Source organism: Nestor notabilis, unplaced genomic scaffold (genome assembly GCF_000696875.1).
Source record: "Nestor notabilis isolate BGI_N333 unplaced genomic scaffold, ASM69687v1 scaffold34495, whole genome shotgun sequence".
NCBI classification, from domain to species: Eukaryota; Metazoa; Chordata; class Aves; order Psittaciformes; family Psittacidae; genus Nestor; species Nestor notabilis.
The window spans coordinates 1-26,579 of record NW_009930360.1 but is presented as its reverse complement, the minus strand read 5'-3'; the positions used below and the strand labels follow the sequence as shown (position 1 = coordinate 26,579).

Here is a 26,579-nt window from a genome sequence, read left to right as displayed (position 1 = left end):
CTTTTGGAGCCTAAGGCAAGACAAAATGTTTGGAGCCAGGACGTTTTCTGGGGATGGGGATTTGTGATATCTTCTGCAGCTTCTTAACCTCTGTGCAGCCAAGCCCACCCCATGCAGCTTTATCTCAGCAGGGAGAAGAGGTGTGGATGCCATAAATCCAGATCCCCTGAATTATTTGTGAAAACCTCATGGAAGGCCACTGCTCGACAGCGAGCTGATGGGAGCAAATTTGCACTGGGCCAGAGGCTTGGGAATGTGCTATGCTTGATGAACTGAAAGCCTCAAATTCTTATTTCCAGCCTGACATTAATAGTGACAATCTGGTCCACTGCCATCCATCTTCCTTCAGCGTGCTTGTATGGTGTGTTCCACCCTCTCCAACAGGGTGGAAACCTGGAACTGGGGAGTCTGCATGATTCTGCATGAAGCTTGTGCAACCTTGCACATACAGACAGCTGACCAGGGGGGAGCAAGGGGGGAGATAATCTGCCTTGTCTGTCCTGGAAGGCAGCTTTGTGGACATCTTCGGTGATACTGCTGCCTGTTCCCTATGAACCATGAACATTTTTTCTGAGCTTTGGGCATTCTGTAATTATAAACATAAATGTGTGAAAAAGTCCTGCTGATGTCTTTATTAGTCACAGAGTGAAGAATGTGGCTCCTTGTTTCTTCAGGTGTTAAGTGATTTCATAAACACTTTTAGAAGAGACAGAGAACCCTTAGCCAAAATCTAGGGAAGTCTCATATCAGAGCACAGGCCAGCTAATGCAGGAGTGAGAATACAGTCAAAAAAGTATGTAAATAGGACACTGTGATGTCTCCAGGCATCTTTAAGCAGCAGCTACTTTACTGCCAAAAAAGGTTCTTATTGCAGTGTACCTTGTGAGGACAATGCAGCTGTGGGAGAACAAACTGGATTGCCTTCTCCTTTATATATTGTTAGAAAATGATTGCTTGGCCTCTGGCTGCAGAATGCCTTTTTTGGGGGTGATGATGCACAGCAGAACAAAAAGCTCAGAACAGAAAGAAAGGAGCTTCCAGCCTCAGGGTGAGCCTATGGGATTGACAGCTTGAGAAAATCCTTTTGATTTGGAAATGGAGCAAGTCTGGGCCAGTTTTGTTGACAGACAGATTGAAATGCAATTTTTAAGGGGCCTTTCTGTAATAGCAAAAATTCTTCATCTGAAAGGTCTGGCCTGGAGTATCGCGAGTAGTATGCTCCACATGATGCCAAGGGACATTTTCTCTTCTGCTAAATGCATTAGCCTGGAATATTTGGCTCAACAAGCTCACAAGCAAATCTTAAGATGCAACGGAAAGTTTTCATTAGTGAGTTGTGGGGTAAGAAGCTCATGACTGTCTACAGCTGATATTTCCAGCTGCAGGATGGATGCGCTCTTGTAGGGCTAAATGTGCTCTGCTTTTGTAAAGGGCCATAAGGCAGAGGTTAATGAGAAGTGGAACACCAAGGTCTGTTGGGTCTTGGTGGCACAACGTGTACTGCTCCAGGGGTCCCACCAACACATGGCGAGCAGAGAGTAACGTAGAAAAGGTCTTACCCCAGTCATCCCAGGAAAGGTAGGACATACCTATCCCTTTAGGTCAAAGTCAGGTCCTTTATGACACAAACTGGCAATTATGCTTACTTGCATTTCCAGTTGAATTTGGAAGGCATTCTGTTTCAGCACGGTCCAAGTAAATGATTCCTTTTTCACTTTTGTGTGGATGAAGCTGCCTGGAGCAGCAAGAGTGGACTGTAGCTAAATGCACACATTTGATACTGCTTTCTTGCTTTGCAAAAGTGCGATTTCCTGACTCAGTGAAACAATAGCAAATGAGAAATGACATCCTCAGCAGCAGTTCCCAGCAAAGGGGTCACCTGAAGGCATCAGCCTGAAATATATCTGCACATGTCAGATTCCATTCAATCATCTCAAACTTTTTGTAGAAATCTTTTACACTTGTTCAGACTTTTATTTTTCTTATAAAGCTATTTTACAAATTTCATTAGTTATTTTTCCAAATAAAATAATCTAGATCTTCTTGCATAGGGATTAGTTATAACAATGAATAATAAGTAAATTCATCTTGTGTTGTACATTTACCTTGATCTTTTGAATTGTAATTCAGAGCACAACCTGCTCTCATTGCTCTGCACTGCTCTTTGGAGTAATGTATCTCTCTCCATTGATTAACATAGCTGGATGTTTAAAATCATACTGTGTGATGCCTGCTTCTGCAATCAGTGGAATTACAGCGATTTATGCAAGCTTAAGGGGTGGCCAGATAGCCTTGGCTAGATCATTTTACTATTAATGATTCCTACTTTAGTTAGGACATGCTAATGATTATTCTTTTTTGGGTAGTACTCATCTAGTTTAACTAAAAAGGCTGCTGCCTTCATAGCTAAGAGTTGTGTCCATTTATTAACCTTTTCCTTCTCAAGATATCATTATCCTATTACCACAGCCACCATCCTATTTATTTTTTGGGTAGTGCTGCAGATACTGATGAGTATCTTAGCAGCTAACTTCACTGAATTACCCACCATGATGCTAGTGCCATCCTCAGCAACATTATAGCTAGCTCATGAGCTTTCACTGCAGGCTAACTGTCCCAGTTGCATTAAATTGCACTGCCTAAATTGAATATCACCTGAGAAAAATATGTTTACGACCATTTTCCTCTTGCATAATTGGATATAGAATGACACGATTTTGGGAAGGCTTATGCTGCAAGACATAAAAATGGAAAAAGCTTTATTTGGAAGGAAACATTTAAAATTACTCCTGGCACAGGCCCGCCATTTCAAAAGCAGAGCCCTATCAGACTTTATATATCCAAATATTCTGAACTATGAAAACCTTATGATAGCACAGTTGCTTGCTCCAAGAGGGCTCAGCTATTTAGATTGACAAAGCCCAAAAACCTTGACTCAATTTAGGGTTCTTCAGGAATGTTATCTTCATTTAAGAGCTGATGATGTTCCATGTACTTTTAATTTCAAGAGCACAACAGGTTCTTCTCAGAAAAGATGCCATTATTATAAGAAAAAAGAGTGCATCATGGCATTCTGATTTAAAAAAAAAGAAAAAGTTCTTACATGTCTTTAAACAGTTATCTGGCACTACAATCCATATAAACTAGAAAATCATGCCAATTTTCTAGGTATCTAATATAGCTGTCCAGAAAGCACGAAGTCTTGTACTGTAAACGGCAAGTAAGTCACCAGGCTCTTAAATGAAAATCCAAATAGGGGAAGAACAATCTCCTACTTAGGACCTGATATCAGATACCTAATTAATGGTTGAAGTCAGAGTTTTGAAGTTCTTCAGAACATTCAAAACTGGGTCTTTTTTCTCTGATTGTATTAATTCCTAATTTTTCTCTGTTTAAGCAGTAGGGCTACTTTTTATTTTCCTCGTGTAAATGAAATAATGTTGAACAAGTGTAACTCCTCCAAAGGGGATGGAAAATAAAGAGTAAATTCTATCTGCTTCAGACTGGGATTGCAAGAAATGAATATAAGTGAACAACCCTAAGTGCTGTGGAATGATGGACAAAGGTCTGTTATTTGCTGCTTAGCTGCACCAGTGGTTCCAAGATACAGGCCCTGGCTTACCAGAAACTATTGAGGCCAGAGATTCATGGTTCCCAAACTGGGAAAGAGCTCTTGATAATGATTTTCTGTCAACACTGATGTGGACTGAATTTACAATAGTGATTTAAATGTGAAATAGACTACACTCTACTGAAACATATTTGTTGTATTTATATGGCTTTTTATTGGACCAGACAATCCAAAGGATAAATATCTGCTGTGGCTGCTAATTAAAAGGCAAAGGATCCCTTAGTGAAAATGTAAGATATATATATATATTTGGAGATGAAGGACCAGACCTAGTCATCTTTCCTTGGGCAATATGCACGCAGCTATATACACTTTGCATCCATAGTGCATGGGTTTGTAACTGCTCTCATAGAACATCATTGACTTTTGCTTATTGACAACTGTATGTTTCTCTGAAATGCTTTAGAGATCACTGCTGTTGGACAAAATCAGCCCTGACAGCAGAGCCATTATCCCCTCCTGTATAGGTAAAATTGGATCTTCTCCTTTAAAACAACATTGGCCCAAATATATCTGATACTGGATTCACTTCCAGAGAAATTCTGGTTCTGCTTTCTCCATACCATGTTTTTTCACTTTGGAATACATAAATAGTGATATTTCCTCTTCTTCATTCCAGAAAGAAATGCAGGTTCATTGGTACCAGATTAATATTTCTCCATGTAAAGTGACAAAAATAGACAACTTCTGTTCAGAAAAGAGATACATTTGGATAGAAACCTATTTTTCTCCCAAAGCTTTGTTTAACAAAACTTACACATTTCTTTCAGCCAATCTCAAGATGGAGCAAATATTAAATACCAGCTCCTGCTGATTTTTGTAAGTCTCTAGGCCCATTGAAATAGATGAACTCAAATTTAGGAACCAAGAACTCAATCTTAAGATATGATCTAGTGGTATACATAAAACAATTCAGATGTATAAGTGCTAGAAGAATTCAAACATATGAAAGAATTAACCATCTTGCTACAAATTATATCATACATACCCCAGCCCAGGAGGTAATACCAGTGCAAACGCTGCTCCTCAGCAAACACTGCAACCACAATCAGCGTGTGAAGATAAATGCCTTCGCAGAGCATCCAGAAGTAGTTGCAGCCCAACATGTACTGATGAAAGAATTGCAGGACTTTGCAGCTTACCTGTTAGACGAATGAGATAATGTCACACACCTGCCAGAATTTTGCATTTAAGCAGGCAATGACAAATGTTACTGCTAGGAAGTTAAGTGGAACAAAAATCTCCAGCTCTTGCTGGGTTTGTCCAGCAGCTATCAGTGACAGGGACTTTAAAGTTTTATAAATGAGGTAGATGGAACAAACAGCTCTCACAAGATAGAAAAAAAATTATGCTAACAGCACTCCAAAAATTATCACATAACAAAAAAATCCCCTTCAGATGTTCAGAAACCGAAACAAGCAACTTGTTCTAGCTGTACAAAAAAAGCTGTGAAGAGGATAGTAACTTAGAGTTCCAGTTTGGGTGATTTCTTTTATTTTTGATCAAACTTTTTAAGGTTTGTTCAGCTCTCCCATCTGAGCCAGAGTTACTTAGTCTCTAAATTGCACCCAGCTCTGAACTCACTTCTTCATGAAAGGTAAGTGCTGTTGGCAGTGGAGATGTTTTTGGTAGGTTACCAGGGATACTGCCTTTGCCTTTTCGTGAGAAGATAGCTTTACTTTATTTTATCCAAATAGCAAAGCAATACAGCTAAACGGAGCTGGTGAAGTCAGGAAGTGGCTCCCACCTGAAGTTCAGATGAAGTTGCAAACATAGACCTTGACAGGAGACTGTGGCTTCAAAATGCTGAGAAGCGGTGGGCAGATGGTGGAGGGAAGTGTGTCATGTCCACTACTAGAGAGTAGGTGGGGGACAATGCTTCTGAGAGGATCTCATGTCCATCTGCCTCCTCAGAGAGGGCAATGAGGTCCTCCACATAGTATTCCATGCCACCAGCACCTGGTAGGACCAGGAGGAGTTGGAGGACTTTGCTGTGCCAACAGTGACCTGCTGCTCCTGGTGGAGCACCATATGCTACATGGAAATCTGAAGTCACAGAAGTCATGGCAAAGTGACAGTCATCATTTGTGGCCACAGGAAAATACTCTTTCACCTGAACTTCTGCCGATGTTTTCCAGATTACCACCTGGGCTGTATGAGATCGCTTTAGGGTTTACTTGTCTCTTTACAATGACATTTTGGCAGGCCAGCAGGTAGACGACTGGTTGTTCTGCATCTGTCTGGACTGTCCTCTGGACCAGAAAAGCTTGTTAGACATCCAGTGTACTGCCTTCTGCTGCTGAAAAACATTCACATAGCAAGTGCCCAAACATGTGCATTTATTCTGTTTCAATATTTGCGGTGCAGCTTGGTGCTCATGAAAATACAGGATTATTGATAGGTTAGGATATTGGATTCTGACAGGATTAACTTGAAGGACTGATTCTTGTTTTTGGCGATTCATTTTTTCTCCTCATCACACATGGTAGAGCAGACAGTCACATCCTTTTTCCACACGGTGTGTGAACAGTTCTTACAAAGTATCCCCAAAAAGGGTTATAGAGTGGTTGGAAAAGGTTAAGAAAAAAAAAGAAAAAGAAGTATTTGCTCCTTCTTCAGTCAGCAAATGTGTTCATTAAGGTGCTTAAATCATCCTTGGACTGGTTTTCACAGGTCTGGGTCAACATGTTTCTTGCCTTGTTCCCTCGCCCATACTCAGTGCAGCTTCCCAGCTGGTGGCTTGCCTTCCTCTCTTCCACCCATCCCTGCAAGGGCTGCTTTGACCAAAAGGCACTTCCAAAGGGCTGCACACACATTCAAGTGTCAGCAAACTTTCTGAGACATCACAGCAATTTTCCAGACAGGTTTGATAAAATTCGCCATGTCCCTGATTTAGGTTGGGTTCCAGTGGGAGTGGTGTGGGGTGCTTGCACATTGCACACAGGCTGGTCCTGCTCCCGCCAGTGCCAAAGTTACCCAGCTTTCCATTCAGCCACTGGGGCTCTGGGAATGCTTTTGTGCTGCAGCCCGGCAGCTGCTGGAGTAGAGCAGAGCACAGCCAGTGAGTTCTGCAACAAAATCCTGGAATCATAGAATGGTTTTGGTTGGAAGACACCTTAAAGATCATCTAGTTCCAACCCCCTGCTGTGGATAGGGACACCGATCCATGGTACATTGTCATACCTGTCATTTTAACTTAATGCTTTCATCATTTCATATTGTTGAACTGAAAGAAAGATGACTACAGAGTATCCTTGCTTGTCTGCCAGCTGTTTACATTGTTCACTGACCAAATATACCTTCCATTTGAACTAAGTCAGTCTTTGCTGGAACTTTTATCTGTAGCTCAAACAAATGCACACATAGAAAGCACACTGCCTGAGAACTACATACCTAAATTTGTTTGCTTTATTTCCCAACATTTCTTTCTTTCCTGTACCCTCCATGTGAACTATCACTTGTAGCTTTAAAAATTAAATCATATACCTATCTTTTAGAGTAATGGCCATGCAGACAGCTCATGACACTTCTGATAAATTTAATCACTTCCTACTCAGTAAGTTAAAGAAGTAAGAATACCATTGGCAAAGCATGAAAGATGGGATTGATTAGTACTTAGATCCACAATGACATTAATTTGAGAATGAATCTGATAAAATTAGCATAAAGAGTTTAAGCACAATTGAGATGTTTTGATGCACTGAGATGGATTATGTTAAATTCATATTAATCAAACTACAGCAAAAACAAGTCTTTGCTTTTGATGAGCACATTCCATCCATGGCTAACTGATGCAGTGGAAATATTTTCCTACAATAAAAAGAGAGTGTTTTTCTTAGATCAGAGCAGGTAAAAGAGAAGAACCTGTTTCTGATGAGAACTGGATTCATGCATTGTATAAATAAAACATGACAAATGTAACCAACATCTCAGTGTACATTAGTCTTAGCTGGGAAAAACTGCAGAACTAGTGAGTTCTATGAAATGCTTATTCTCACAGAAACAAGTAAAATAAAACTCAAAATGATACAGAAGCAAATCTTCCACCACTTCCACGCTTGACAACTGACTTCAGGCTAAAAATCATGGCCAGAGGTTTTGTCTTCTGCTGAAGTCAAATATATTTTGTTGCAAGTTCTTTGAGTCAGAGGCTCTGTCCTTGTGTTTTGCATGATATGCAGCACAGTCAAATCCTCAACTCAAAAGGATTATCACAGCACCTTCACACTACAGAGAGTAAAATGTGAAGAGCTCTCAGTCTATAGGTGTGCAGATGAGTGAAGATATTGGGTTTTCACTCAAGCGCAGGGCAGACTGAGAGGAAATAGCTGGTCCTTTCCAGTTAGCCCAGTAACTGTTGCTCAGACTGGTGTGCTCCTGTCTTCCAAACATAGGAATAAACAAAAGCTCTTCTCTTTGAGAGCCTGGAGACAGACAGCATTCACTGCACAGGTTGGTGGCTATGCAGCAAAGGAAAGATACAATTACCAGGAAAGCCCCCAAAGCTAGATAACCTCCTAAGAAGGTCCTTTGTGGCTCCAGGAGGATGGCCAAGAATGAACCTTTTTTTGGCAGAATGCAGCTTCGCAAAAACCTCAATTTGTGCGCAAAAAGGCTGCCTCCTGCTACTTGTTCTCATTGCACTCAGCACAAAAGCTGAGAGAAGTTCTTTACAGATCTGCAGGATAGCACCAGAGAAAAAAATCTCCTTTATTGATAACTTTTTGACAACTTTCCTTCCTCATGAAAGCAACCTGCAATGGCCCTAAATTGTGTCTAACTGCTCAGGAGCAAAAGGGGTCAATAGGAGTACAGTCAGTCATATTCTTCTCACAAATCTTGTTAAGAGTCGTGTAACTCTTTTGAACACCTCAACTGCAATATGTAAAAAGAGCACTTCAAAAGGATGCTGGAACCATTTCACAGAGAAGAAAAAATTTATTCTCCTTTTACAAGAAGGACCTAGAACAGGAGTCTATGATGTTTTGCAGGATATTTTGGCATATTACAAACACTGTTAATGTTGCAGTCCTGTCAAAGGACTCCCAAAGGTCCATCTGCCTACGCAGAACCCTGCAATTGTGCAGTAATGTAATTGGCATGCTACTCTCCTTGGCTGACCCAGCAGCCTCTCATCACACGTAGTTGTCAGTTCACTCTCTCCTTGGTTAGAGTTAATAGGTTATGGACAGGAAGCTGCAGCATTAATTACCATCACTATCCTTTAGGGCAAATCAAACCAAAACATTCTGACTACATAAAACCCAGAATACAATCTTCAACAATAATAACAAACTGTAATGTGAAACAAACTGCTATTTGTTTTTGAGCAGGTCTTCCTAGTAATTCAGTCAGAGTAAAAGGACTGACTCAGTTTTGGCATAGGAAGGTTGTACACATTACTGTGTCTCCTCATTCCTGAGTGAAGGGACTCAGGCTGGGAAGTTAAGGGGCCTGTGCTTTACACCAGCCTGCCCTATGGAAAGCAAGGGCGGGTTAGCCTCTTGGTGTGCATAACACAATCTTTCTTTTCAAATGCTTGCTATCCATTGAAATGACCCCTGACTGACATTTCAAATAAATTGTTAAGAGTAGGCCAACCAGTGTTACTGATTTTAAACCAAGCCAGCTATATGGGCCATCACTACAGTTGTTCACTTCTTTGTTTAAAAGGAAATAAACATATTTGACCTTATTAGCCTAGTTCTTCTTCACTTTTGTGAACCTCCCCAGTGCACAGCAGTGAAGGACCCTCCTCCAGGAGAGTTTGCATTGTTTGCCACAGATTTATTCAAATTCAGTTTGAAGGCAATACAGTATGTTCTCAGATATTCTTAACCTAGCATTTTTAAGGAATAGCATAAAGTTTGATTCCTGATCTACTTTGCACGTTTGTTTGTTTGTTTTTCTAGCTATTAGAACATAATTCTATGAAAATATTCTTAAATTCCAAGTATCCACGTTACACAAATAAGCAATAAAAGGATTTTCCAAAGCAAGACAGTGCTAAGTATTGTAGCTGTAAATCACTGGCTATCAGAACATCATACCATTATACAATATATCTACTGTGAGTCATCCATTAAATTGTGTTCCAGTCAGAAACCTGGCACACAGGGGCTTGGGCTATGATTAATGTTTTAATATACTTTTAAACCATTTACAGAACAAAATGTACACAGTTGCTCAGAGGAATCCTAGGTTTTGTGTTACAAGAAAGCAAAATATGAAATTAAACAACAGGGGATATTTTTAACAGCATCTGTGTCCATGTCTATGCTACAGCAAAGCAGCCAACCCAGAATTAGGCATTCTGGACAGGAATTAATATGGCTACATCCGCACATTGTTGGGTCCCAGCTGCTGTAGCAATTGCTTTCCCTGGGCTGCAGCTTTGCACTCCGCAGGGCGCTGTGCCAGGCTGTGCTTCCTGGCATATCCAGCAGGGATGTGCCATCATTGCCAGCATGCTCCAGCCATTGGCTCCTTGCCCATGGCATGCACCATGGCAAGCAAGCTTCACGCAGCCTCATCATGCCAGTAGGTTTTCTTAGCTTGGTTTCTGAGGGATGAAGCTTTTCAGAAAGGTGTCATAAGTATGAGTTGGACTGATGGAGAAAGGCACAAAGGCCACCAGAGATGGACCCAGAGGAGGAGAAAAGAGGGGCAACCAGGGTAGCCTAAAAAAATAGTACAGGAACTATTTGACCTGCTATTCATTTGGACTGGAAATGGAGTCAGAGTGCTCAGTTGATCTGCTGCCATTTTCTCCCAGTGGTGGGAGGTAATCCACAATAAAAAGGGGTGAGAGCTTCAGTGATTCCAGGCACCTCTCCTCCACTATCACACCTGAGCAAGAGTCACTGGGCACACTAGGATGGGACAAGACAGAGGTTACTCAAACATATACTTATACAGGGCCTTGGCTGATTTTACAGTCATACCTGGGCACTGGGCAAGTTGTCATGCCCTGAGCCAGGCTAGTTGAAGGCTAGTTTAAGCCAACATGGAGTACAGCTAACAGCCAACTGTACTTATGGTTACATATGAGGTATAAGATCTAGACCTGCGAAGGCGTTTCCTAGGGACTGGGTACACATATAGCTTTGATGACACAGATATAACCACTCCATTATTCACTTAAATGCTCTATAATGATATGACTGGGATTTGTGAGATTAAATATAGACTCCCAAGCTGTCCCTCATGTAGTCAAAAGATAACGAGTCAACAGAGGTGATGGAGATTAAAGCAAAATTTACCTTAACCTAAGGAGGTATCTAAAATAAGTCATATGGATAGTACCCTGAATGTGCCTTTGTCTAACTTTCGCTATGAAAAGAGCATGCAGCCACTAGCTTAGCTGTGTGTATCTACAAAACAGGTGTCTAAATGTAAGATATACCTGACCTTAAATGCCTGTGGGTATTTTAACTCTCTAGATGCACTCAGACTGCTCCAGTGCCTTTCCTGAGGAAACCTGATGCCAGTGGAAGGCCCCAACCCTTTGAAGGATGTTGGGCCAAGAGGACACTGGGAAATTCAGAAAACAGTCAGTTGGGTGTATCCAACATAAGCCATTTAGAGGTGAAATTATGAGGAAAGGAGCTTCATTATCCAAATAGATGACCTATTATTGGTTGATAACTCATTCTGACAACTAAAGCTAAAGACCATGTACATAATCAGCCCAAGCCTCTTCATTTTTTCTTCCTGCTGAGAGCCATTACTTTTTCTTCTCAGATACTCTTAAACCCATGTGCTTGGCTGTCATCTGTAAAGACATTTTGATGTCCTTTCATTTATTTCTCTGCTGTTTCAGGCTACTTCTGTTTGGTCTTAAATACTTTCAAGAGGAGTAGGGTGGCTGGGTCATGACTAAAAATGTGCTATAAGTCTGCACAGCAGTCACCAAAGGGCAATGAAACAGCATAGATGACATTCATGTTGCCTAACCTGGATGTCTGATTTCATGGTACAGATGTGTAGATTGAAGTAGTCCCTGGTGAGTAATGAGCCTTCTGCTTCTAGTACACCTGACCTGTTTTAGCCACCTGCATTAGAGTGAAGCAAACTGTCTCTTGGACTCAAACACAGCTGCCTGCACTTGCAGCACTGCCATTTAATCAGACACATTCCAGTGACAAAAATAGCTGTGGCAGCACGATATCAAGGACAGTATCATGTTTTGGAAACATGATGGAACTGTCCTTCAGAGCAGAATGTTTTGGAAAATGTCCATCTTTTGAGGGATTTTGAAAAATTTACTTCCTGTCCAATTCAGATTCTAATTTCTCACATTTTAGGTAGACACTTTTAAAGGCACACGGTAAGGAAAACCTTGAGAGGAACCTCAAATTCCATTTGAATTATCTTGAATTAGTAGTTGCTTCTAAAACTACAAGCCTGGTTTCCAAACACAACTGCTTTATATTCCCAGACAAATATCAAAGCCTAAGCTACTTAAATGCTCTATTCATGTGGGAGGCCTTGTGTAGAAAGCACAAGAGCAGGAGTTCACTAGAGGATGCCACGTCCATACAGCGTAGCACAGCATCTACCAAAAAGGCAACAGTTAGCATTTGCACTTGTTGGTCTGACATTTAAGAAGAAGTTGCTACTTGACATTTTTTCCATGTCTGTGTTTTTAGGGGCTAATGACATATAATCTGTTTGCCTTTCAATCTCAGATGCTAGAAGACAGTACAACTGGTAGAAATTTATGGTTACCCGGGTCCCACACTGCATTTTTAAGTTATCTTCACTCTGCAACTACAAACCTTTCCCATCATTTGAGGAAAAACAGTGGGAAATACACTAAAAAGCCTCAGTAAAGCATGGAGAACTGAATTAGTGTCAGAACTCAGTCAAGCAAAGCTCCATACTGGAAAAGACTAAGCCTTTCAGGGACCACTACAGCTCAGTTCTAAGAGTCAAATGAACACACCTTTCTTGAACAGCAGGTCTGAAGGCATGTCATGAATTTCAGCAAATCTGGAGTGGGTTCTCTCATTTTGAAGATACAGCCAGTGTGTGTTTTGCTATGACAACCTCGTATAAAAATCCTAGTGGCTGCAAATGGCCACTATGCCCAAACAGTAAAAGTGCAGTCAATAACAGCAAGACCAGGGTTGCTGAAGTTTTGCTGCTTCTGAAAACAGCTGTCCTGGGAATACTGACTTCTCACTGCCACAGTAGCAGAGCTTCAGAGTCCAGAGATGGTGCGGGTGCACAAGGATTAGGCAAAAAGACAGGTTAAATCAGCCTTTTCAGAGACATTTAGATCTGCAGTTTGACCTGTGTGCTAAGTATTCAGCCTCCATCCCTGCTGATCTTCCTCACCTGAGCGGAAAAGATGCAGCCTGAAAACCTGGGAACAACCCCCAGGACCTGATGCCTTCAACTTTGGGAAAACTGCATTTTGCAGTACAGAGTCCTTTCTAGAATGACATTTCTGGAGGAAACAGCACTCCGCCTCCTAAATAAAAGGCTGTGTGTGTGGATCACGCTGCCAAAACACCATCTATAGGATCTGATAGAGGCTGGCTTATTTTGACATGAAATACCTTGGGACTGGCCTACATGAAAGCTATCATCCCTTTATGATGCTGCACAGTTTTGAGAAACCTAAGCCTACTATTAGTTACTGCTTTAAAAGAAGAGCAAGCAACTGAAATGTAGACAGATTTTTTTCCTGAGGAAAGCAATGAGGAAATCTGTCCCAAAATAAACACTTATTCTTAGACTCTTAAACCTCTGTTTTCCTCTCCTGATGGCAGTTGTTAATTTGATAGTGCCTTCCCATTGATAAAGCAACCATAATAACATTGTTGAGAAAGCTCAGACCTTTTTGAGAGATGGTGACTGATTTCTTTGCAGCCCAGATTCAGTTGTTCCACATAAACCACAAATACTTTTCACAGAAGTGCCATTTATGAATGCTGTGAATTTTCTTTAATCATCCATACTTCATATTCTGGCCATGGCACACCATATCAGATCAGCGAATCTGACACCACCAAGATTACATGGTGCTTTGTTTCCTCCATTACTCTGAGAGTTTTGAGAAAATAAACAAGAATATAAAGTCCTTGGGAAAAATGATGGGAATTGCTGCTCTGTTTCATGCCATTTAGACCCTGAAAGATCTGTCTTAAAATGAATGCAGATATTATTCTAGCCTGAAAATCTGTGAGAATTCTTTGAATGTGTCTGGTTCTGAATTTACAATGTCCCTTAGTCTGCATTAATCTCTTTGAACCTCATGGGAGGGGGAAGACTTGATCCATCCTAGAATGGAAAAAGAGATTCTGATCTACATCTGAATTACTGCAGTGTTATGCCAGTGCAAGCCAGTGATTTCAATGAGGGTAAAACTGGTGCCAGGGTGCCAGAGCTGGAGAGCAGGAGATCCTGTCCCTGTGCATCCTGCACGGTACCATGCCACTTTTCTAGATCCGTGGCTTAGTAGTTCTGGACAGGACTGGTGAGAGGGAGTCGAGACAACAAATGCTGTTAGCAAGCAAAGGATTATATCCTGAGAAATGCAATTCTGCTGATACTAGAGAAACACAATGGCAGCAGGAGTGGCTGTCTCCTCCATGTGTCAGTTGTTTTGTGGATGAGGGCATAGGCAGATAGAGTAGGAATTTGCTTTCCCTGTTACCTCCTGAAATGACCCCCTGTAGACACATGCACATCAGGTACTGTTCTTGCTTGCATCTCTCAGGCTCAGCTATTGCAGCCATGAACCTCAGGAATGTGACATGGTGCTTTCTAGTCCAGTTCAGAAATGTCCGTTAGCTGTGACAACTTCTTCCTAAACCTGAGCATTAGAACCAAGCCTTCCTGTTCTCCCTCCATTTCAATGGATTTCCCAATTACCAGTGGCATCCTCTTGTGTTAAATTAATTAATTAACTAATAATTAAATAAATAGGTAAGAATAATTTAAATGGATCTTAGAAGGATGTTAGTGACTACACTGGTTCATGTTTCAGAAGACAGTTTGTGACTCCCCTGTCCTGGTATAGCATTTGCTATGTCAGGAAAGAACTTGTGCCACTGAAACACCTGATCTTCTTCTGTGCTTTACTGGTGAAATCTAAGGACAGAAAAGTGGTTCTCGCAGAAGAAATGGGAGGGATAGGAGATGTGAGCTTGTCTTCATGTATCTATGTAGAAAAAGGAAAACTAATGGGATTTGTGTACTTATTTGCAGATGTCAAAAATTGCTCTGGGGCCTGCAAAGTCTAAAGCACAGCCTTGCTTGCAAGTCCTTGGCTTGAAAATTATCAATTAAAAGGTCAAGTTCATTCATCCATAACAGGCACTTTTTCTTCTTGTTTTACTTTGGAGCTGAGCAAAAAATGCCAGAACTTCATCACTGAACATGGTATGGTGAGACACAAAATTGGTGGAAAACCTTTGATTGTAGACTGACTTTGGCCCTCTCTGACTTACAGAAAAGCAAGTAATACATTTTATGCTCTCTAGGCCAACCTTGCTGAGCCAGTTTGTCCTAGTGAAGTCTATGCATAAACCGCAAATGCACAAAATTTGCACAATTTGTAAATTCACAAATACAAACTGGGCCCATCTCACCAAACCTTGTTCCTATACCTGAGGCAGCAGAAAGGTAGTGTTTTAGATAGCCAGTTAGACCCTTCATTAGATGAAGGGCTTCTAGGGAAGATGATGAGAGCTTTCACAGAATCATAGAATAGTTAGGGTTGGAAAGGACCTTAAGATCATCCAGTTCCAACCCCCCTGCCATGAGCAGGGACACCACACACTAAACTATGTCGCCCAAGGCTCTGTCCAATCTGGCCTTGAACACTGCCAGGGTTGGAACACTGAATCCTAGTGCAAAAGATACGCTATAGAAGACCCAGGAGACAGGACTTCTAGGTATTGGCTAGTACTTCTGTGTCAGAAGTTTGGTCTCTGATTACTTCTTCATCTAGATGATACTCTAGAATAGCTTTGAGTCATCTTTTTGGGACAGGCCCCTGTAAGTAATCCAGTGGGAGCATGATGGAGGAACAGATGTACTAAGATAACAGACTTCGGAGATGCTTTGAGAGTGACAGGAAAGCTCTGGAAATAGTTACATTAATAAAGAATCAAAATGAAAAATACAAATCTGATGTGCAAGACTATATTAAGAGATTAGGCACCAAGAGTTTTATTTATATTTCCAGGGCTTTTAATGGAGAACATAATGTGCTGTTTATCTTCTCCTGTGGGTCAGTCTCATTTAAGAAGGTGATAGAAGATACACCTTTATATAAAATCTGTTCCAGTAAAAATGTAATTAAAATAGTTGCTATGTTAAAACGTAAAAAATTATCTCACAAAATATATTTCAGTATATGTAGCTGAGTGTTCATACATGTATCCTATTTATTTTTGTTACAAGTGTTTCTGAGTCTTTTTCATTGCTCTTCGTTTCTTGAATGGCCACTTGGGCTCAGGTCTTTTTCTTCCATCACTTCAGATCCAGATAAAAGCAAGAGAGAGAGAGACAAGGAAAATTATATAACCAGAAAGCAGGAAAAAACAAAGGTAAAAAAGCAAATTAAAATATATCAAAAAAGTGGCTTGACTTACCATTTTACATGAGCAGGATGACAATCAAAGGATTTAACTCTGTGCAGCAAACTATATGTAAGGATGCAGTACTGCCTCTCCTGATGTAAATGATGCTTTGGATTGTCTCACATCTTTGTGTCTGGATCACAGGAAGAATGTGCGTGTCTTGGTGTTAGGGATGAATTTTCTCTCTTGCTCCTCCTGTCTTTTCTCTTTGTTATTTAACAGAACATTCTTTTTTCTTTCAAAATTATATGGATTTGTTGCTATCCTCATAAATATGTATTCACAGTAAGTATTTTCCCATGGCATTGCATATTTAAAATCTATTGTGAAACTTTAGGCAGGAAAAAAAAAAGCAGGAGCTACTGGAGTGGAAACACATTTATTATTTTGCAGGATAAATACCTCAAACTTCATCTCTGTACATGGCCATTACACAAGGGTGTTTGTAACTGTTTGAAATTCCTTCTACATACTTCAGTTTTTCTGTATATATAGGAGGTAAGAGACACACACACATAAGCCTGTCAGGCTCAGAAAATGCACAGGTAGAAAGTGGATAAATGAAGAAAACTTCAGAAATTCAGAAGTAGTTGTCTTAAAATGGACTTAATAAAACAGCGGGTGCAGTAAGGATAGAAGAAAACAAAAAGCTATAAAGCTTTCATCTGCTCTGTTAATTGGCATTAAAATTAGTACGGGAATATATTTGGTGGAATAATTAAATTTTTAATAGAAATCTTTTACGTCTTCATATATTCATATGGAGACTATACGTAGTATATTATGCAATATATATGTAATATATATAATGTGTGCTTAGCTGACTAGCTGCAGCCAGGTTTACTAACACAGCTACAGTTGGTAAGATTAGTGCAAGGACACGCTTAGGCCATTTCCTTGACTGTGTTCAGCACTAAGGGTGCTCTTTGTATTCCCAGTGGAGACCTGAAAGTTGATCACACACATGAACCTCCACACTGCCCTGGGACTCCACAGCCTCCAAATGTAACCACTTACGTAATTTCTATACTGTCCATTGCCATAACAATGGAGGTCGGGGTTTTCATTAGGTGATGCTCTGCATGCCAGTGCCTGTCCTATGACTATGTGGCTCTACCGAAGCCTCTGAGAGCTTTGTCATTGACTTCACTGGGGTCAAGATTACTCAAAATAGAGTAATAAAGATCCAAATAGAGATCCAGCCCAAAGGCACTAGATACAGTTTTAAAATGAAATTTAAAAGGTCCTCGCCACAGCCTCAACTTTTACTTTAAAGCATTTCAGATAATTTGCTTCTGCTGTCAGGAAGTATCATTCTTAACCCTGAAGTAAGGATCCTACTTCAATTTAGGTGCCTGATATCATCTGCAGCTTTTTATCTTCAAATATCAACTATATTCTCATTGCATTTCTTGCATAGGCTATGTACATATGAAGCCATGCGGGAAGGAGAAACAAAATGTGTGATTTTTTAAATTATTCTTCTGCTCTTCTTTTTTTTAATCTCCAGATGGTCCCTGGGACTGGTGATGTTTTCTTTAGCCCATATATTTCCTGCTTTAATTAGCTTACTTAACTAGTAAGCTTTAACTAGCTTACTTATCCAGCACATGTTTGAGAGATACACATGTGATCAGATTATATCAGGTGCTAATGTTTAATCACTTTCACAAAATTAGAAGTGGATAAATGGCTGAACCATAATTGAATGATTTTATTAGAAGTCAAGCTGATTAGTGTTGTGACATAACTTGAGAGATTTCCAGCCTTGCATTAATTTCACAGCAGCCAGGGCTGCAGTAATGGTGGTGAGCACACTGCCATTGCTCTGTTAGAGACAAAGATCAGAGCTGGGTGACCAAGATCTGCGATACATATTTATCAGCTGCGCGGCTGGCACAACTTCTGTCACTATCTAAGAGCAGTGAAGCATGCTATTGCTTTGATTTACCACCACTCAAGGAAAAAAAATGCAGCAAAAGGATGTTTTGGGGGGGTATTTTTAAAAAAGCGGTCTCTCTCCCCGTTCCTGCTTTTCCCCAGCATGTGTGCTTGTGAGAAAGGAGTGGGGGATGCCGATGGCATCTGCCCCTTCAGGGGCTTTGTTGGGAAATATCGGATAGGTAGCACCGAAAACAGTGGGGATCTGACATGTTTGAATGGATGGGTTAGCTGGAGCAAGTCTGAGGCTTCTCCTTCTTGTACCTGATTCAAAGATTTTTATTGCTTGGTGAAAGATCTGAGCAAGGCTGAGTGAAATTCTCAGAATCTGCACCCTCCATGTGTGCTTCACCAGATGGCTATCATTAACTGGTGAATAGGAATGCTTGGTTTTGTCGTGACTGTAGTAATTTCATTGGGGTCTTAAGATGGAGAGAAGTCATGCAGTACTTACAGGATCCCTTTTTACAAGGCCTGGGTTAGGTACAACAGCAATGAGGTGGGCAATCGTAAATACGGAGTTCAGCACATAAGAAGAAAACAAATTCTTATGCAGTGTTATCCTTTGACAGCTGAGGCTCCTGAAAAATATGTAGCACACGTTGTAAATTAGTATTTTTCTTCTGATGTCACTTTAACAAGCTCTTTCTGGAAACAGCCTCTCAAGAATGCCTTTTGGCAAGGCATAATCGGAAAATACATGCCTTGCATTGCAGCCATAACCTCTGTCAAATTTTTTGTTTTGTTTTTACACCTGTTTAGCACCACATGCTTTTTAGACCATGTTGTAAAGAGCCATCCAGCTACATTCTCAGCCCTTGATGCTTTTCTTTATTTCATGGTACTCAACATATTAAGTGGTGAAGCAGAACCCTGAGAATTATTGGATGCGCGTGATACAAGTAACAAACATCAGGAATACTGCTTTATAAGTAACTGTTCCCTGGAGACTCAATTTCTCAAATACTCAGATGAAAATTATTTGCTACTTTCAGAATTAGTGGCAAGACAGGATGAGAACTTTGGGCAGGAATCTCCTTAAATTACAGGGGGATTTGGATTGCTATCCTGCATGTTTCTAACTCCAGCTAAGCTCCCAAATCAGATGAGATTGTTTTCCTGCTCGGAAGGAACAGCAATCTTTCCTGAATACTGACTTTGAGATGGTAGGATTTCTGCTATTATGGGTAGCAGAATTTCACAATAGAAGTTCACAGGATTCTTCTGAAACCAAGTCATGATTGCAGTTTCAGACCTGAACCATCTCTGCTTTGTAATTCATGCCCAAATCCTCATGCCACCTCATTGGCTACCCCTGATGCAGAGAAAACTGCCTCCACAGTGCTACATGCCCCAGAGCACAGCCTGAGGCTGGCAGGAGGTGATTACAAAAAGGCAGTCATGGAGTTGGTTAGATAATGCATGATGTCTGTATTCAGTGATCACTGAAAGTAAGCAGGCAAAACCAGTAGCTAAAAAAACTACAAAGAGTAAGTGTTGCTGTCTTGCTGAAGTAAGCTTCCTTCTCAGCACTAGGAGTCTTTTGCAGTCTGGAATGGAGTACAGGGAGAGATTTTCTGATGCTCTGCAAGTGGAGGTCAATGCAGAATGCACTTTCTTTAAAAACAGAGAGCTAATCTAAACAACTGAACTCTTTGCTTATTTTGCTTGTTTCTTTATTTGTTTTCCATTTTTTCAGCTCCTTGGTCACCTGCCACTTATTCTTTCTTCTCCTAACACTTATTTTCTGAATCGTTGGACAGAATTCTTCCTTTAGCTTGAGATCACCTTTGTGGTTATGGTCATCATCATCCTGTAATGCTCATCACTTTTATTGACCTCGTTATTTACCAATACACCTTCCTTGGCTCAGGATGTCCATGAGATGCTAGCAGGCTAGGAATGAGAGTATCTCTACACTTACCCTGATTTTGCATCGCTCCTTTAGCATCATGTATTGGCTACTGTTGAGCACCAGATAAGGGAACAAGACTGGTCTGATATCCAGCCTGTTCCCAACAAATTAAAATTTCCCTATAACTTAGAGCAGTCTCTTCAGCTCCTGGCCACAGAAATGCAGACCCTTGTCTCTCCAACTTCCTCTCTACAGGGCTACTGGTACAGAGAGGCAGTGTTTTGTGATAATCTCTGCCAGGTACATGTGCTTCCACTCCCATTCCTGTCCTTCCTCACTGCTCCACTTGATTTTTGACATCTTTACTCCTCTATTAAATTGGACTGTCTTTCACTGCATGTTGCCTTTGTCTGCTGTCCAAGCTCCTTTCCCTGACTGCCTTCCTCCCTTAGTTTCACTCCTCCTTTCCTCTCAGTATTCCCCCCCTTTTTTTCTTGACTCCAGCTTTCATGCTAAAGATCCATCTGGATCATTAATCATGTATTTCCATACCCTCACTTTTTAGTTTGACCTTCAGTGTTTGCCATCACAGTGGCATCAGGACCTGCCTGATGCAGTCTGCACTGAGAGGCGGACATTCCAAACCCCTTATTTGACTCATCCTCTCTTCTGGTTTTGACAATCTGTAATCTTCTCCTTCTCTGACCTATCTTAGCCCTCTTCCTGATATTCTGATCATTCCTTTGTGGCCTATTTGAAGGCTCCTTGTCACTCTCCCTCCCCATCTTTCTGTATGCTCCCTACTCTGAGTCATTAATCATAATGCGAGAAGGCACCACTAAGCCAGTTATCCGTGCCTAGATCTTCTGAGGGTTTTTTGTCACTGGGCCTCTACCAATTGTGTCTCAGAGTTTCAGAGATGCCTACATTTCTTGTGGTTCCCTTGTGTTTCACATTTATTCTATGTCTCCTACATTTCCTTTGACAGAGATGGGTTCTCCTATCTACTCACAGAGTCACTCTTACTTTTGAGTTCCTATCTCCACTTCCCTATTCCATCTAGGATGTTTTGACTTCCAAGAAGCTTTTAGCGTTATTTTCTTCACAGATCGGCACTGTGAATCTGTCATTTGTTCTCATTCATGAATACCAATTACTGCAAATACCCATTTTTACTCCCAGCCAGTTATTTTCCATCTCTTACCTACTTGTTTAGTTTCCAAACTATTTTCATGCTTTCTACCTTTCTCTCCATTACCCCTGGGGAAAACTCCCAACGAACTTTCACAAATTATCCTTCCACCAATTATCCTTCTTCAACTTTAAAAGCCTTGACAACAATTAGACTGCAGGTGCATTCAGAACACGCCATCTATTACTCTGGCAAATCTAGACTTACTGTACTACCCATTTGTCTTTAAACAAATGTCTTTGTTTTAGTAATTCAATTGGAAGTGATTTTGAGCTAGGAGTCCCTTTTTCTTTTTGTGTTTTATCATATAAGATAACGGGGTCCCTGCCTGCAATTATAAAAATACTGCAATAATGTGATGGTGCATGTAACACTTTATTTTATGAATACTCTGTCTCCTGTTATGAGTTAGTATTGCTTAGTGATGCTCATCACTCCTGATTCAGAATTGCCTTCCAAAAGTACTGCAACATCTGTGATGCCAGATCATTATGAATCTTGATACTCAAAACTGAAAGGAAAAATCTCTGCCACAAAAGACTTATATGTGGGAAACAACAACCTCTGCAAGGTGATTTTGCTGCCTCTACAGTCAGAGGCTATTATACAGTCCCAAAACCATCTCTTGCTATCTGATCGTCTGTCTGATTGACAACTTGCCTTCTATTGAAAATCAAACAATCTATCACTGTCATAGCCAGATGACAGATCATAGCCAGATGATAGAAACCCAGTGAAGGTAACATGAACCCTGCTCCCCTACAGCTTTATTCTCACTTTCTTATGATCACGGTTTGGTTTTGTTTTTGTCATTCCATTTTGCAGCACTTCGTTTTAATTCCTTTCTCTACTTCTTCCTATAACCTTTGTGTCATGGATTAGTCATGTAAGGGGAAGGAGAAGTGGAGGAGGAAAGAGAAGAGGAGGTGTATTACTGTCTGGAAAGCTGCTGCAAAGATGAGTCTTTAAGTGTGGCCTGGGACTGGTCAGGACTGTGTGTTGTCTGTGACTCAGAGCTAAGAGTGAGTCAGACAGCCTGAACCTGCTTTGCTCATGGCAAGGAATCATCTTCCTGGTCCATTTTGGGTAGCTAATTTAACTAGATCCTGTCTTTACTGTCCTAAAGAACTCTGAAGCCTGGGTGTAGGATTTGAAATCAAATTAAACTGTGCTCTTCCCAGCTTTCTTAAAGCGTTACTTTGGCTATAGTTTCGTGCTCTTTATCTTTACTTAGATAGGAAAGGAATTCATCAGTTCATTGTGTAGAGTTTCTAGCTATCTCTGTATCTGATTACTGCATGTTATCACACTCACCAAACTGCCTCTCTGGAAATCAGCAGAATTCACAACCTGCATTTTGGATCCACCTATTTTGAATATGCAATCCTACAGACTCTTTTAGTCTATGCAAAATCCAACTGTTTCATTTTCCTATGATTCCTAGACTTGCTCTTGGTGGTGCTGATGCTGGGCGCTTGTTCTTTTATTACCCTTCCTGTCTGACAGTTGAGGCACAGGCATCTAATTGTATAGTTTTAAGATTTATGCCAGCTTCTTCTGGCCTCTCAGTTTACTAAGCATACCCTTTTCCAGCCTATATGGACAACCTTGTCAATTGTGTACCTTTCCAGGGACCAACAGCAGCTGAAGTAACCAGGAATAAGCTTCACATAATGTTATTGAGAAAATTACTATTAGAAGGCACACAACCTGAATATATCCATAGATATGTAGTACATATAGATCAAAACTGGGACCAGAGACAGGCTAAGGTGCCTCATGTAAGATTTAGACTACATAATACAGAGACTCTGAGCCTAGAACTGATGTAAGCACTGGCATACAATATCTGGAATTTTCTGGAGCACCTTTCACTGCAGATTTTTAAAGCAAGGCAACCATCCCTTGTGCACTAGAGATGGGGCTTCAGGAAGGGATGCTTTTTATCCCCAAATCAATGCAATTACTATGCATGTGTAAGCTGGAATTTCATGTTTGCTATGTGCTGATGGATTCTATAGATCTTCATATGTGTATTTGAGCTGAAAAAATGACATCTCAGAAACTCAGATAATTAAGTAGATGATATCTCACAGTCCAGGTTGTCACACAGGCCTATTTGTGTTCTGGTATAATTTTAGCTTGAAATAATTTATTGCAGGCTAAATTACAATCTTAAAAGAGTATATTCTTATAATGACAACAGTATGGACTTAAGTTACTATAGGTTGCCATTATTGTGCAACTATTCTTTCTCACACTCTGTAAAGAAGCTCATGAAGAAAAAAAGCTTGTGGGGTTTTTTTCTTGTTTCCTTTTCTTTGCATTGTTGACAGGTCAAAGAATACTGCATTCTCTAAAGAGTTTAGGAGGTTTGTGCATACTTGACTGAGGTATGTTTTCTGGCAATAAAAGTCTGTCTGGTTACAATTCTGTGTGTTATTTATTCAGAAGCAGTTGTAATTGTTCTTATATTACTTGTTTCCCAGTTTGCAGTATGGAATACTCCTTTATATCCTTGGAAACCTTTATCCAGGTAAAGTTACCTGGCCTCTAAGATTACCTTGCAGCTATCTCCAGATACACTCTACTGATGGTGCACGTTTCCCTATCTCTGATCATGAACTGATGATTTGGTTATCTGATTACAAGTAACAGATGCACATTTGCTGAAAACAGTAAAACATCCCATTTAGGTCATTATCCTGGATGCATCATTCTGTTTCATCAAACTATCTGCGCATGGACATTACAACCCTGCTTTCTGAGTGTGCTATCAGTCCAGTAGATTTGCAGTTTACAGTAATGTTACAAAAATTAAATAGCTTTAAAAGATTGCATAAGAGCTAGAAAAACATAGCTTATGCAAGTGATCATAGCTCTAGATGTACAACAGCTCAGGATTTTGTCCATTGTTTGTTCTTGAATATTTTTCCCACTGCCTTTGACGCCTTCTAGCACTCAACCATTTCCCTGATCTGAAAACCAAAGGCTGTTCCCAGACAGACCTTCACTACTGATTGTGACTGAAGTTGTGACTACATTTGATGGTAAATGTGAGCTCCCTCTGCTACTTCACTGCAGACACATTATAATACATAGCATGCAGACAGGTTCACGAAAGGACAAGATTTAAATGCTCTAGTTAAGCTGCCATATGGTAGCTGCAATGCTTTCAGTGAGTATCGGTTTAGTCTTCTTTAAAGTAGAGCATATTATTATTTTTCCTTTTAATGATGATGACAGACTACATATTAGTGTCAGATTCACTCTTAGCGCTGGGTCTGGTAAGCATCTACTCAAGTCTATAGCTCAGTCTTCAGCATCAATAAAGGTATTCCTGTTCTTCAGGAGCTGGGGGCTACAAGCCACTGTTTTGTGCAGTCACTGTACCTGCCAGGAGCTGGATGTGCCCTTCAAGGAATAACAGGCAACTGGTAAATGAAAGGCCTTACCGCATCCCCAGTCACACCATTTCCCTATTGGACACACATTTTTACACCATTCTTGACAAATGCAACAGCATGATCTTGGCTACACGCCACTGGGAGATGTCCCATTGGTGACAGGACCCTGTGCTGGTACTTTTTACCAGGATTATAGAAAAAGGCACTCGTAAGAGCCATGTCCCCTTCCAAGCTTTTCTTTAGTTACCACTTGAGATCTTTCAGGGAAAGAAGAGAGAGTGTCTGTAAGAAACACTTACTTGAAATAGAAGAAAATTGCCAAGGAAATCAACAGCGATGTTATAGACAAAGCATGGCCAACGATTGCCATATAATAAAGTATGAACGCCATCTGCAATTTAACGAAAAGAAAAGGCAAACATGAACAATTTGCAGACAGTCAGGTTTTTTTCTCATTAAATAAGAATCTACAAAATCAAACACCCATTTTGTATTTCTTTCTTTCAAAGGTTCTTTTTCAATGTACTTTTAACATCAGCAATCTATTAAACAGCACAACTCATGGTCTGAAGATGAGATAAGTGTTTCTTACATGAGTTGGTCTATTTCAGCTGCACTGAAGTAACTGGCAAGATCCCTGCTCACACTATACATCACTAACTTTCCAAGCTCTAGGAAAGCACAGCAGACATAACACATTCAGATTTTCAAAAAGCCCATGACAAGCTTCCACACACAAAATAGTATTAAAGAAAATAGGTTGCTGCAGGATTGATAGAAAGCTTTTACAGTTTGAGAACAGCTTAAATGACAGAGATCAAAAATTTAATGGTCACTTTTGGAGAAGAGTCAGTGGTTAGGTGCCCTCAGGATTGGTGGTGGGGCTGGCTTTTTGCTTAACATATTCATCAGTGACCTGATGCAGGAAATACTTAGGTCTTCCAGATAATAGTGAGGGACTCCAGAAGGACCTTAGATAACTGAGGGGACAAGAAGATGCCATATGAGCTTGAACACAGAAAAAAGTGGGGTGATACATCTAGGGACAAACCACCTAAACCCTGCTTACACAACACTGAACTCAGAGCTGAAATCTAAACTCAGACAGGAAACCTTGGAGGCATTCTGGCCAGTTCTGTGAGTCACTGGTTTACCATGTAATGACTGCCAAAATGTCAACAAAATGTTGGATATGATTAGGAAAGGCACTGAGGGTGTAACATCATTGTGCCTCTCTTTAAAATCTACATCACACATATTAAATGCACTCCTGTTTCTACCTCAAAGACATGGCAGAGCTAGGAAGGGTGCAAAGAAGGCAACTAAAATAACTGAGGTAGAGTAACTGTGTTATGACAAGCATGTACAAATGCCAGGATTCTCCCCTTTGGAGAGGAGAAGTCAAGAGGGGGTTTATGATTAAGGCCCAGAGTCATGAAAGCAGCAGATGAGATAAAAATTATCCTCAACTCCTATCACAGTGGAACAGCACACCCTGAGCCAAATTCTGGTTCACACTGGTATGAACCTTGCTATCGGGCAGCTAGATGGTCTTATAGTGCTGTGCAGCCAGTACGCACGAACAGGTAGTCAGGCTTTCACTTTGACTAGTATCAGTGAACTCTAAGATAGACCTATCCATATTTTGTATGCCAGTAGTGAAACAAAATTGCAGGACAGCACCTGGGCTTCAGAATGCTGCAGTATTTAAATGTCATACTGTGGTCTAAGCCAACCTCGTAAGCATCACCCAGTTGTCAGAAAGCTGCAGGTTAAATGGCATGCCAGTCTTCACCACTGCCTTCTTTTCTGAAAGCACTAATGTAGTATGCGCCTGCCCTGAAAAAAAAGACTTGGGTAGGAGGTATTAGTTCCTTTGTTGTATTTATTTTCTTTTCAGCTCTACTTTGTTAATTTTTCTTCTGTTTAACCAAGACAAGTGCAAGGTCCTACA

At 40.6% G+C, this 26,579-nt stretch overlaps 1 protein-coding gene across 1 annotated transcript in view; it reads right to left on the bottom strand.

Moving 5' to 3' along the window:
* Positions 1-25,022, bottom strand: part of LOC104399305 (calcitonin gene-related peptide type 1 receptor-like) — a gene marked incomplete at its 5' end in the record, with an annotated part of 41,821 nt that extends 16,799 nt beyond the window's left edge. The window contains 3 exons of the mRNA XM_010015358.1: positions 4,620-4,773; positions 18,626-18,752; positions 24,925-25,022. Of these exons, the coding sequence (XP_010013660.1) occupies positions 4,620-4,773; positions 18,626-18,752; positions 24,925-25,022 (379 nt within the window). The remainder of the gene's footprint in view (positions 1-4,619; positions 4,774-18,625; positions 18,753-24,924) is intronic.
* Between the last annotated feature and the right edge of the window lie 1,557 nt (positions 25,023-26,579).